Genomic DNA, 13812 nt, shown 5'->3' with positions numbered 1-13812 from the left:
AAAAATTAAGTAAGGAATAGACAAAGGTTGGCAGTATCAAGACAGCTCGACAAATGCAGTGAATAAAAAAGAAGAGAACGGGGGCGAAGAATATTCATCGACCAAAGCATCGTCCTCTAGTGATTTTTCACGAATATTTCTCTCATCTTGTATATTTCTTGGCATTGTATTAAATACTTTCCCCTCGAGTGAACAGAAACTTAACTTTTAAATATAAAAAGAAAAGGGTTCGGTAGAAGAGAAAACTATCGTCGAAAGTAATACAGATGGATCTACTCAAAAGTTGAGCAATTTATCCAATATATGTACTCCTATTTTCATTAAATATAATGTAACGTTATTTATACTCGTATTATGTACAACTAAATTCTCGCGCAGAACAAAGAAAGTTCACCGCTTTTATTACTCTGTTAAAAAAGAAAAAAAAAGAAAAAAGAAAGAAAGAGAGAGAGAGAGAGAGAAAAAAGAAAGAGAACAAAAATAAAACAGTCGTATAAAAAATTAAATTATCTTTACGGTAATAAAATGTACACTATTCTCTATACGAGTGCAACCAGAGCACGATCAAGAGATAAGAGTAAATAGTTCTTATCCTCTATTTCTGATAAGGTAATAGCGATTCTTGAGAACAGTAGGGGTAACTTTGTCACAATTTAAATCATCTACAACGTATTGGCTAGTGTCTGGTTGCACCCTCACAATAAGAGGCTTCGAGTATAGTAGAGAGAATGAAAGATACTCGATGAGTATTACATGGTAAAACGTAATGCATTGCACTTGATCCTGTGCTATACAACGGTTAAAATAAAAAAAAAATTAAAAAAAGGACGAAAAAAACGCCTACATCACTCGTATTCTTTGTGAAAAGTTCGAGGCTAAACCTCGTTTTCGGACACCAAAGATTCTTCACCAGTGTCTATACCTTTTAACGCGATTCAACTCAACAAATCATGATTAAAAGTACTAATTTTGGAGTTAGGAAATTTATTTTTAAGAATTACACGTTGGATCCTTAACACAAGGATGCATTCGCGAAATAATAAATTATAGCGTCGAGGTAGAGTTTGAATAAATCTCGGGAACTTGATAAATTCCACCGATGCGGGAAGAATAACGTAGAAGAAATCATTAGAAACAAAATATCTGGCGAATCTGGTATTAGCCGTAGAGATGTGTATAAAAGAAACAGAAAATATATTAGTTTTCGATTAAATTTGAAATGTTTCTTAGATTCGCAACTGATACTTTTACGCTGTGTTCGTGATATACTGTCAAAAAATATAGAAATTGGTTAAAAATGTTTGGTGCTCTGAAAGAAAGTTCGACCAAAACTTAAAAATACTAAATCGACACTCTTGGTGTACTCGAGTCTTATACCATGCACAAAATAATTACAGGATCCTCTGTTTAACCGTAGTAAATTTGAACATTGGAAGCTGATCTCGACTACGCGAATAAAAAGAAAATTAGATAAAAAGTTCTACAACGGATAATCCTATATTCGGTATTTTTCTCTCGTTTCTGGTACTTATTCCGTGCAACAAGCAGGAGATCCCGTAATTATTACGAACAGTGTGATAAAATAATTGCACGCGCATTAAAAATTCTATTATTGGAGCTGAGATTAAAATAGACGACGCGTATACGCAAATATTCTCTATGTGTGCTATGCAAGTGCTGGAGCTGGAGTTTTAAGTTATAGGTTAGTTATAAGAAACTGTTTTGCACGGCAGAATGCACAAAATAATTTCTTTCTTTTTTATGGAACACGTGATAGTAAGAGCTGCTTCCATATTCAGAACAGAAAGTAAGAACGTGAGATCATTCTAAATTTCAGAACGGAAGCAGCTATCGTTTATTGGCCACGCAAAAAATATACGAAATTTGTATATATCGGTAATATAAATGAAAGAACGATAATACATAGTTAAATGAAAAATAAACCACAGCCACGTAACATATACGTTTGTTTGTCTTTTTTCGTTCTCTATCTGTTTTAAACCTATTTAAGGTTAAGGAGGAGCGTTCGCGCGATCGATATTGTAGTCGACACATACGAATATTGATTACAATATCGAGCGTCTGAACGCTGCTTTTTAGGCATGGTACGTGAAACAACCAGCACTGCCATCTTGTAGCGAAACGAAAACCGTTATCGTCGACCGAAGAATAACCGCGATTCTTACAGTTTATTGCAACATCCACATCCTTCTTCTCCTTCCTCCGCCCCTCCCCCTCGCACTTCGTTATTACGTTAAAATTATGTTGGACGTTATACGATCGAAATTACGCTGTCGTATTTGAAAGAAAGAGATCTCGACGCAAAATGGACAACTTTCTTGATTCGTATCTTTCAATCGTATAACGAATCCTTTCTCTATGGAAACGAATAGAGACAAATCAATGAAAGGAATGAATTCTGCCGTGTCATAAAAATCCAAAAATTGGACTTTTATGCTTCTGCTAATGACAATCTTTCGAGATTAAAATTGGTTCGTTAATGAAAATTCTTATCTACATCAATGACGTTCTAATACCTTTTTTTCTCCCAGTTCTTTTTTTTTTTTTTTTTTTTTAAATAACGGTACCAATATAAAAATGCTTTGGCACAATAGATAAATAGGTATACCGAATACGAAGATACGCCTCTATTCATTTCCGTTAATTTAGAATTGATTCTTCACCGCTTACTAGAAAGAGACAAATACACAAAAGATGATATATTCCTTGTCACTCGCTTTCCGCTTCTTTCCTTCTTCCTTCGAATCAATTTTATATCTGTACAGTCCGCGTGTGTCATGATTATGATCTTTCACTTGGGATATACAACATACACGTATTTACACAACTATACAAGAAAAACGAAGAACGAAAATTACACGTCCGTACTACATCCGGCAAATCGAATTTCTCGATACGTATATTATTTCGTTCGCCGATATCTGTCGATAATTTTTTCAGCCACCACTCCCGCGGTTTCACTGAAACTTGTAACTAAAGGACAGCGCTGAATATTAACTTTATTACAAAGTTCGATCTCTATTCTTATAGCCCCCTTTTCGAAGACACGTCGATGATCGCGGGACGAACTCGATTCCGTTCGATCGCAACGTGTAAATGAAGAAAAATAAACCGCAGAACAGTTCTATATACAACACTGTACATCGTCACGACAGAAACGAAAGAATTAAAATGACGATGAAAGGAATCTCGAATCCGTCAAGCGTGTTATGCCCACACGCTATGCCGTGGATTTACGATTCATGGACCTAATTTACTTACCAAATATCGGCTGAACGAAACACGGCCGGCCCCCGTTTCACAACGAAAATCCATACACTAGTAGAACCACTTAACTGACCGATCCGTTGAGCATGACGGACGCGATTTTCACATTGAAAAATACGGATCGAAACGAACATTCGTTGCGGAACGAACAAAAATGAAAAGAACAGAAAAAGTGAAAAAAAATTAAGAATAATAATTAATGAATAATTACACACTTCACTCTATCAGAGTTCGAAGAGTTTGAACAGTCCTGCCCGTTCGCTAAGGCAAGATCACAGAAACATGTCTAAGGCTCATATAGTCACCCACTTTAAAAGTCTCTACTTTCATGCCCTTATCGCTAAATGCATGTGGAATCTGGGTGTTGGCTGGCAGACTTTCGTGTTTTTGTCGGTTCCTTCGTCGTCAATTCCTGAGAAGGCCTCCGCGGACTACCCAGCGTAACTAACGCAGATGCTACGGCTAAACCAGCGCTCTGACCAGCCGGCGTGTAAGGTTCACCGCCAGTAGGCAGTCTGACTAGCAACGACAGGACCGCTGCTCTGTTACCGCAACAGGGCTCCAACGCGATCGGACTAGGGGCATCCTGTAAATATTACACCAACAAAACCAAATAACATCGAGTCGCACATACTTTTACTGTAATAATCGGTAAAATTTGCGCTACCGTAAATAAATTTGAACCAGGGAAATGAGAATCGCGAGCAACGTCATAGAATCGAAAGTATCGAAATCCACGGCGCTAGTGACGAATCGTACATTGACGCCAACGCTATTCTCGTTTATTTTCTATGTTATTTGAAAAATCTTGAAAAGTCTTGCAGAATGGTAGATTCGAAGGTGGAGACAGAATGATATCAATGTTTTATTTCATATATATAAATATACGACGAAGTCCTACTTTCACGAAATTTTTTTTTTTTTTTTTTTTTTTTTTTTTTTTTTTTTTTTAGCAGCTTTGATATCTAGAACTAACCCTATAAATATCCCCTTCTTGTTTGGCAATATCCTTTATATGATTACTATATGTATTTACGTGCAGAATGTTTCGCTTAAATTGGGCATTTGAATTAATTCCACTATTTTTAAGGATAAGAAAAAGTGCATATATGTAGCTGGAAGATACGCGTCTAACGATATTAATAAGAGCAGACACAAAGTCTACTCCAGTCATCGACATTTTTCTTTATCCTCTTCGTCATTTTGTATCATCTTCGATAGTAAGAGTTATTATAAATGTCCAATTTATGCAAAGCAGCCTGTGCATTATATAATTACTTTATTCGTGAATATAAATGACTGAGTGAGATATCAACCTTTTTCTTCTTGCGGCAATTGATTAACTCGGACTCGTTTCGCTCGGAGTCAGAATTATCGATGTCCCGCCTCTCGATTTCTACCAAAACCTGGCTAAACGCTCTACTGGCCATTTGCTCCATTTCTACGAACAATCTCTGTCTTCTTCTGTACATATCATATTTTTGTTTAATCTTCCAAAGGATAGCAGCCACCAACAGGAGAGCGAGGAAGCACCTAGGCATGTAATCTCTAGTTTACAAGTAAATACTGCCTGAGGCTTAGGACAACACAAAAGCGTGGGAAATTTTGAAAAAAAAGAAAGAAAGAATAATAAAGAAAATCACAATGTTCTCGATCTTGATCGTAATTAATTCCTACACGCAACACGTATACACACAGTTGACAGTCTACAGGTTTGGCTAGCTGTGACACGAAGTTTCAAATACTCACGTGCAAAATGTTATGAAGAACTGTTGCAAGTTGAGTTTGGAATATTGCGAGAAGGAAATTTGAATCCACACAGGCGGCTGGAAGTCGTACACGTAAACGTAGAACGTGGTTAATGTATTATTGTTCTCGCTACCGAAACCGTAACCGTCTTTGATAAATCGATGCTTGTACATGCTGGTGGTGCAATTCGCGCCAAGAATCAACGGTATTTCCGGCGTGTTCCCTCTCTTCACGGTGATGTTCATTTTAGCCAATACAGAACACGTAATGGAAAACTCAGCATCGATATCGGGTTTTGGCGGAGAATTCTTAAAATTGATCGCTCGGTATTGACGGTCCTCCTTTTTACTTAAGTTGAACGTAAATTGATAATCGATCGCCAGATCATCTGTAGAAGAAATTTAAATTTCAATATAATCCTTTGCTGAATTGTTATTAGTAGAAAAAGAAATTGGTATTACTAGAAGAAATAATAGTTTAAAAGAAACTTACAAAAACACGATCCTTTATTGGTAGGATCTCCGTGATAAAGGCTAGACACGTCACATCGTTCACAATGATCCCCGATAATGCCTTTCGTTGTACAGAAACATTTACCCGTCTCGCTGGTACACTGCGTGCCTTGATTATTACAAAAACAGGCTGCAACGGGAAAATGTAATTTAGTGAACTACTCGATATTGACGGGTTAACGATATTACTCGGAGTAGAATGAATTTACGTTGACAAGTCGCTCCATTCAGTGGATTGCCGTAATAGCCGGGAATGCATTTATCGCAGTGAGGTCCGTACGTCAAATTTCCACACGGTTGGATACATATGCTGCTATTCGAGAGACACTTGCTATGCCCGTTGCATTGGCAAGCTAAAATTAATGTAATTTGAAGAACATCGATATACATATACATACAATGTATAAATGTTGTTTAATAATTTGTGCACACCCTATACACGGTGACCATTAACAATTTACTTACCAGGGCATTTAGTGAAGTACCATCGTTCGAACGGGCATGCGTCCAAGCTTTTACTGCTTGGACCACGAGCCCCACCTGGCAGGCAGAGTCCCTTCCCTGTCCCTGAACCATCGTCACACCATCCACATCCAGGATCGGAGCGGCACGTCGTACAAGACGAATAAAACGTGCACCATTCTTTCCCCGTTTCCGTCGGCCGACATTTCGCATCGATCGTAGTCCACTCGCGACATTGCCCGTAAGGGAAGCTCGCGGGATACGCATTTTTGTCCACGCATTTCTTCTCGCTCTGACACCAGATGCAATCGGACTCTGTGCAATTTTTACAGGAAGTGTAGTCTACGCAAGGACTGCGACAAGAGTCTATGGACAGCCTCTGCGCTTGAATAGTTCCGTTTAAAATCGTCACTTGCTGCAAACATTCGTAAATTGATTTACTGTCTTGTTGTACAATATATTGGTTGTATATTGTTGTAGAGTGTCGTAGAGCATACAGGAAATTTATTATGGCGCTAGCAAATGTATCCGGTTAATCGCTTTATTCGTCGTCACGCGAGCAAAACCTCCAACGTATCGAAAAAATATCATTACACAGCATATACGTATATCCTGGTTACAAAATAAATAACGAAGAGTCGCACTTTGTCTACGAGATTATAAGAGAAACGTGGTTGAGGCAGTAAACGTACCGACAGTTGAACTTTTCGAATGTCATTTTGACTGTAAGAAGTTTAGTGTGCAATAACTTTTATTCGTATACTCACGTCTCGAGCCTTCGAGTATGGCTTACACCGATCAGGTCCGTTCGACCAAGACCAGATGCAATGTGGATTACTGGAGCACGCATGGCACGTGTGCAATTGTAAGCACTCTATGCCAGTATGAAGGTCGCATTGTACCAGATCGGTGATCGCCTTAGTCGGAGGTGCGTTAGCGTTGTCTCGGCAAATCTCGTACGAGCAACTCTTGCCGCACCATACGCAATTGTACGAAGTCTGTACGCATGCCACACAGTCTGTGAGCAGTTTGCATAATTCCTTGTGAGACGTCATCCCACGAGGTGGCGTATCGTCTAGGCACCTCATGTAAATTCCGTCGTGCATGTCGTCGTTAAGAAGCACGTGTCGGGGTATCTTAGTGATCTGTATACACCGATTCTCTCTCTTATCCCACACGCACTTCACGCCTGTCCTTGCGTTCAAACACTGATTCTGATTCATCAAGTGCTCACAGTTCCCTGGTGTGTACCTGATGGTCATATACGTATGTTGTATATTAGTAAACGAAGATTCTTGCCTATCCTGTTGAGTAAAATGCTCAGAGAAAAGATAGAAAGAACGTTAACCTCTTGCCTAGTAATTTCTACAGTAGCTATTTACTTGTGAATGTTAGCTCTCCGGTATGCTAGTTATACGTATATTGAGACACCGTATCACGTATCGAAAGCGAAAGTAAAAGCAAAGTGCAAGTCACGTGATTCCTAAATATTTATAGAACTGATTTATTCCGATAAACTATGTTAATTGTTATAAAAAAAAAAGTGGAGCGTTGAAATTTTTCTGGGTTTTCAGATCGAAATAACGTGAGAAAATCAGTTGGCGCGCTAAATATTTTGCATTCAAACCTATTGAAGATGGCAAGTTATTAAATTTCTATATAACGATCCTTGCTGAAGAATCGAAGCTAAAGTTGTTGGTTAAAATTAAACCTGGTTAAAAAACGACAACCTGCCGTTTGTTGAAAGTAAATCGTAATTTCTATCAGGAACGTAATATACGTGTCATATAGAGTACGTAAAATAAGCGAAGGAGAGTAAGAATGGTAGGAAAGATACGAGAAAATGAATAAAAGTAGGAGAGATGACCTTCCTTGATCGTACCTTGACATGTCAGATAACATCTGTCCATCGAATCCGCCATAAATGTACATGGACTTCTCAAATACAGTTGCAGTATGTCCATACCTAGGCAGATCGGTCATCTCTTTCGGCATAGAAAACTGATGCCACGAGTCGCACGTAACGTCGTACGCTATCGTATCCGCTGAATAACATCTTGTTCCGTCCGAATGTTGCGTATCGTTGTGCATATTACCGCCAAAGACGATCATCAAGCCACCAGAAACGAATACAGCCGTATGAAAGAAACGAGCCGATGGCGCTGACGTGAGCAACCTCCATTCACGATTAATAGGATGATAGGAGTATAGTCGACTGGTTAACACCTGTGTGATTTGTGTCTCCGATACGTATCCTCCGTACACGTAGATGAGATTCGTCAACGGATCATAGGCAGATGTATGACCATAACCACCCTTCACAGGGAATCCAGCAGTCTCCACAATTTGCCACTCACGAGTACCCAAATAGCATTCTTGAACTTCGTTCAGGTAACCATACTGAGGCGAATAGCCAAATATCACCACCATCTTTTCTTTTTTTCCGTGCACCAAGGTTGCAGAATGTCCGGCTACCTGTGTGAAGTAAGGCATTAAATAAAAGTATTCCGAGTTGAGTGAGAAAGAACTTTTAACCCCTTGATGCTAAACTACATACGTATCTCAGATGGGGATAATAGGTTTGCGCAGAGTAATCGAATTCGTTTCTCGATCGATCGATTGAAAATTGAGATACTTGAAGATTTCGGATATTATTTATACCGAGTAAGAGTCTTTTATTAATCGCGAAAATGAGCAAAATGACAGTGTACAATAATATCGAAATATTAGAATATTTTAGGTAATATCTAATTCATACTGAAAGGGTTTGCATCCTTTTGTTAATTATGAAATATGGTTTCCCAATCCCAAAGTTTAGCTTTTTATGTACAGTTTTTGCGTGGCAGTAATCAGCGCGGCAGAGTGTTACTCTGAGAAGAAAGGTACACTGGTATTTTACGTTCTATTGCAGAGAATCTTTACCTAACATAAATTATAACGTTTAAAGAATAAAAGGATCGAGTATTGTTGCGATATTTAGAAATATATTAGTTTGCGAAGAGGAATTAAAGAAACGAAAAAGGCACAAGATCAGGAATCGGTAGGAGAACAGCGACTAATAGAGTTGTACGAAAAGGGAAAAAATTCGCCGTTCCGATATAAGTTGTGTATCGCTGCATATTAAATATTCCAATTGTCTACAATGACGCTGTTGTGAAATATTTAAAAATGAAAGAAATGACGTGATATAGGAAAGATGTACCACCTTTAAAGGACCACCACGTATGGTTTTGTTGTTATGGAAGTTATCGTGCACCGTTACGTTCTCCCAGACTTTTGCCGACACATCGAACGCCCAGATCTCATTGGTCACCGTAGAATTAGGCAGTACACCACCGTACATGAATATCTTGTCGCCAAAGAGTACGCACGAATGAGCGTACCGAGGCAGAGGAACCTTACCCTCGACGTGAGGGGTCTCCCAGACGTTTCCATTGAAATCATAAACGTTGATCATTTTTACGCGATGAAAGCTCTCACCGCCGACTACGTATAAGGAATCCTTCCAAACGATGGAGCAATGACTAGCCGAACCTTCCGGTGACAAATTTTTGTAGGATACGCTTTCCCAGAATCCACGATCGCTTCTTTGGCTGCAGTCAGAACCTGAACGTACAGAGAGTCTATTTTAATGGTTTTATGCAAAATTAAGGGATTAATCGTTTCCGAGTTTCCGAGTTTGTGTACAGGCTTGATTCGCTAATAATTGATCGTTGTTGAATTTCTATCGGTCTTAAAGATTCGACCGATTATGGACATTGAATACATGTACTCGTACTTAATTTATTAGTATTAGTACCGAATAATATACATTGAATTATTACGAAATGTTTAATCATTTTGTAAATATAAAGAGAGTAAATATAAAAAAATATAAATTGTAAATATAAATTGTAAATATAAAGAGAGTAAATATAAAGAGAATTTTTCGATAGCTGTTGTAATATTGTATTGCCAATTCAAATATGAGTAATATCGAAAGGTTAAATTGCGCATGGAAGACAAAGATTAGGACATGGTGAAGCAAGATATTTCTTTATTCATAATGGTTCGGTAAATGCTTATGACGAAAACATGTCACCCTTGAAACCATGCACGCAGTCACAGTGATGGCTCTCGCGGTTGCACTCGCCCTGTCCGTGATTATCGGAGCAATTGTTTGGACAAACTTGAATCTCGCAAGCTTCACCGGTCCACGTGGCATCGCACGTACACACACCGTCGATGCAGACTCCGTGGCCGGAACAGTCAGTGTGCGAATACCTACGAACACCGAAAATTATATACACACGAGGAAAGTAGGTTGCGCAAATCTTTAAGAAGCCAAGTTAGCGTATCTCGATGCTAATAGGCACGGTACACACGCTCTTATCGTATTTGTACACGAGGATAGAACAAATATTTGACCGATCGGGCTTGGCCAAATATCGCAAACAGAATGATCAATGATGAGAAAAACACGTGGCAAGATGTTAAATATTTAAAGAATGAAAGAAAGAATTCGGAATAAACGATTTGGAGAATAGTTGTTTCTTTATCGTAGAGATTTCATGCGTTTATGAGACTACATAAAAAGAATATGTATTTTCAGATTTTACGAGTAATCAAATTGAATAACAGTGCTTTGTGTGTAGCAATATTTGAGATATGGTTCTGGTTCTTGACCAAAGACAATAGCGATAACAAGAGAGCCTTATATCTTTTTGTTCGTCGAATGAATTCATGAATGGGCAACGCTAATAAGATACTGTGCACTAGGATCAATGAACTCTCGCATGATTATTCTCTCGTATGTCAAAGTTCGACGTAAATATACGTAAATAAAGAGGTTTTGCTATATGTAGACAAAGAAACAGATACGTAAAAGCAGTAAAAAGTATGATTTAAGAAATTATAATTACATTTAGATATTCATTTTTTATTATATGGATATTGATTTTTTCAGAAATTTCGTTCGAAACGTTCGGGGATCGTGGAATACGACCTACGAAAATGCCTGAAAATTTGCTCGGTGAACATTTTTCAGTAACATTTTTCAGTAACATTTCGTAATAAATTCGAAACAAATGCGAAGATTGCCGCAGAAAGAAATAAAACGAAGAAGGAAATACAAAGTTGTCGAACAAATTCCTGAAAACATAATAATCCAAATCGTGGAAAGATTAGAGGAGAAAATGAAGGAAGCAAATGGAAGGAAATAATGTAACGAAGATGGAAGTGTGAAAGGATCGGGAAATGATGATAGAGAAAATGAAGACGGAATTGTTTGTGAAAAAAAAAGAAGAAAAAGAAGAAGAAGATAATTCACCTGCTAGGGCAGGCGTTGATCTTGTAACTGATATTGAAGCCGCTCATGTTGTACGCGACGTCCGAGTAGAAGTGAAGCAGCGCGGTTCCGGAGCGCGCGATCACTTCCGGCACGCGCCGTACGTGGTAGCCATCTTTGTGCATCAATCCGGAGAAGACGGCAACCAACGGCGCCTCGACGCTGTCACCGTCGTAAATGTACATGTGGTCCCAGCCGCATTCTGTCGCGAATTGCTCCACGTGCATCCGTATCGTGGAGTTTGGGTTGCTCTCGATCAACCAGGAACACTTTACGTCCGCCGTGTAGTTGCCGATACCATCGTGAATGTTTCCTGTTGGTTCCGTCAGTCTGCGAACGATAACAAAATCCTTGAATCAATCCGCAGCTATCCTAGATGAAAACACGATCGATAGTATGTATAATCGACGTAACGTTACGCTACATTCACACCTTTGGTCAATTGTACGTTATATCGTTTTCTTGTTACGATATAATTGTGCGTTATACTATTATAACTTATAACGCACACAGGACTTTCGGCTTGGAAAGTCCGTTGAAATGTTTTTTACGCGGCCTTGGACGATAAATGATTGACCACGGTATCTGTGGGCAATTCTCGAAAGATGGAGCAGTCGCGCGTCACGATAGTAATACGATAAAACGATAATATTATCATCGTCGGGACAAAGCGGCGAGTAGGGGCGTTTAGCGGAGAATGCAGCATCCGAACTATCGATCTCCGCGTTCTTCGAGGCATCGCGTCGTGTCATGCGTCATGCGTCGCGCGTCGTCGTGGTCAAGGACGATGGCCACGCGGACAATCCACGCACGCGACAACGATACAACTCGAAGAAGAGGGAACAAAGCGAGCGGCGTGTAAAACCGAGAGAAATAAATAAGGACGAGACCGTGCACAGATAATTATCATACATGTAGTATCGGGGAGAAGGGCCTAAGAAAAGTCGAGCTAACTACAGACAATGTCGCGAAAAGACCTACGTGAGCCTGGCTACGAGCGTCTGCGGAACACGTATGCGGTGGGCCTAGCAAAAGACACAAGAATGCTGCAACGGCCAGAGGGCCAGTCGAGAAGCAGAGTGCGAGTTGAGCGGATGCGGAGTGTGAGTCGACGTGCGACGATATTGTAGTCGGTCCTTTTGTTATTGAATATCACTTATTAAAATACATTAAACTTTGAACCTACCATCATTACTTGTCCTTACTCTAAAAATCTATCAGTTACTACATATTTTGGGGGGCTCCGACCGGGATTTAGAGTGCCAAGTGACAAGTGAAGTGTTCAAGTGACTGTATTCGTGAAAGTGGTATTTGAAAACAACGGCTGACTACAATATTGAAAGTGATATTTGAGAACAATGGCTGACTACAATACAGGAGAAGCAGGATTGACCGACGAGCAGGTGGTTCAGATGCGAACATCTGAACTAAAAGACGAACTGAGAAGACGACGGCTGAGACTAGCGGACAGAAAACGCGAGCTGGTAGAACGATTGCTTGCTGCGTTACGCGTAGAACGGGAACACGGTGCACGAGAAGACGATCCGGAGGATGACAATGACGACGATTCAGAAGAAGACGACGACGACGATGAGATTAGCGTGGTTGGGGACCGTTTGGACGTTAACGGCCCAGGAAATCGCAATCTCAATAGGCAAGACGACGGAGTTCGGGTAACTCCAGTGTTAAGACGACCGAGGCAAGACGAGCCTAGGTGCATGCTGTTAACGTTCAGAGACGTAGAGGACTCGCTAGAGAAATTCAGCGGGGACGGTCTGCCGAGTGTAAGTCGATGGATCGAGGACTTCGAGGAAATGGCAAAAGTGTGTGGGTGGTCAGACATCCACATGGTAGCCTTCGCTAAGAAACTGCTCACGGGATGATGAGTTCGAAGACGCAGTGAGTGACCAACAGATACACCAGGAGTTAGCAAATAGAACGAAGAGACCAGATGAGAGTCTGCGACAGTACATGAACAGTATGCGTGAGATTGCGGGACAGGGAACAGTCGATATACCGTCGCAAATCAGCTATATCATTCAAGGCATTCTCGACGAGGTCGCGAACAAGGCTGTGTTGTATGGAGCCAAGACCATGCAACAACTGAAAGAACGCCTGAAGCAGTATGAAGCGATGAGGAGGGACATGAAGGCGAAGACAAAGTTCGGGGGACGCAAAGAGGATAAAGGAAAACGATCGGAAGTGCAAAGGGATAAAGGAAAGCGATCGGAAGTGCGAAGCCAGCCGAGGCCAACAGCGAGTGATAAGAGAAGATGTTTCAATTGTGGCAGTGCGGATCACTTAAGCGCTAAGTGTCCGGAGAAAGGAAAAGGTATGAAGTGTTTCAAATGCAACGAGTTTGGACATGTGGCGGCGAATTGTACAGCGCGACAAGTAAAGACTTACGTAATCTCAAGACCGGAGAGGAAAAAGTACTTGAAGGACGTGTCGATAGATGGCTGCAAGTTTGTCTCG

The 13812-nt window shown here is 40.1% G+C and overlaps 2 protein-coding genes across 3 annotated transcripts; one reads left to right on the top strand and one right to left on the bottom strand.

The window, feature by feature from the left end:
* Window positions 1-264: 264 nt before the first annotated feature.
* Window positions 265-11706, bottom strand: LOC100740844 (attractin-like protein 1). Of its 2 annotated transcripts, none has more exons than XM_024371675.2 (11): window positions 11320-11706; window positions 10093-10274; window positions 9217-9617; window positions 7894-8486; window positions 6779-7262; window positions 6015-6426; window positions 5759-5902; window positions 5530-5679; window positions 5038-5425; window positions 4605-4836; window positions 265-3874 (listed from the first exon to the last, which is right to left on the bottom strand). In XM_024371675.2, the coding sequence occupies exons 1-11, from the start codon at window positions 11562-11564 to the stop codon at window positions 3629-3631; spliced, it is 3477 nt and encodes a 1158-aa protein (XP_024227443.1). In that variant the 5' UTR covers window positions 11565-11706; the 3' UTR covers window positions 265-3628. The 2 variants fall into 2 exon arrangements, with proteins under 2 accessions (XP_024227443.1, XP_024227444.1); XM_024371676.2 differs by having other exon boundaries at window positions 4605-4821.
* Window positions 11707-12584: 878 nt separating this feature from the next.
* Window positions 12585-13220, top strand: LOC117152409. Its single transcript, XM_033324130.1, has 2 exons — window positions 12585-12615; window positions 12679-13220. Exon 2 carries the CDS (start codon window positions 12696-12698, stop codon window positions 13218-13220), a length of 525 nt encoding a protein of 174 aa, XP_033180021.1. The 5' UTR covers window positions 12585-12615; window positions 12679-12695.
* Window positions 13221-13812: the final 592 nt, after the last annotated feature.

This window comes from Bombus impatiens, unplaced genomic scaffold, assembly GCF_000188095.3.
Source record: "Bombus impatiens unplaced genomic scaffold, BIMP_2.2 scf_1493, whole genome shotgun sequence".
NCBI lineage: Eukaryota > Metazoa > Arthropoda > Insecta > Hymenoptera > Apidae > Bombus > Bombus impatiens.
Note: the sequence above shows the minus strand (reverse complement) of the source record. Positions and strands in the feature narration are given on the sequence as shown.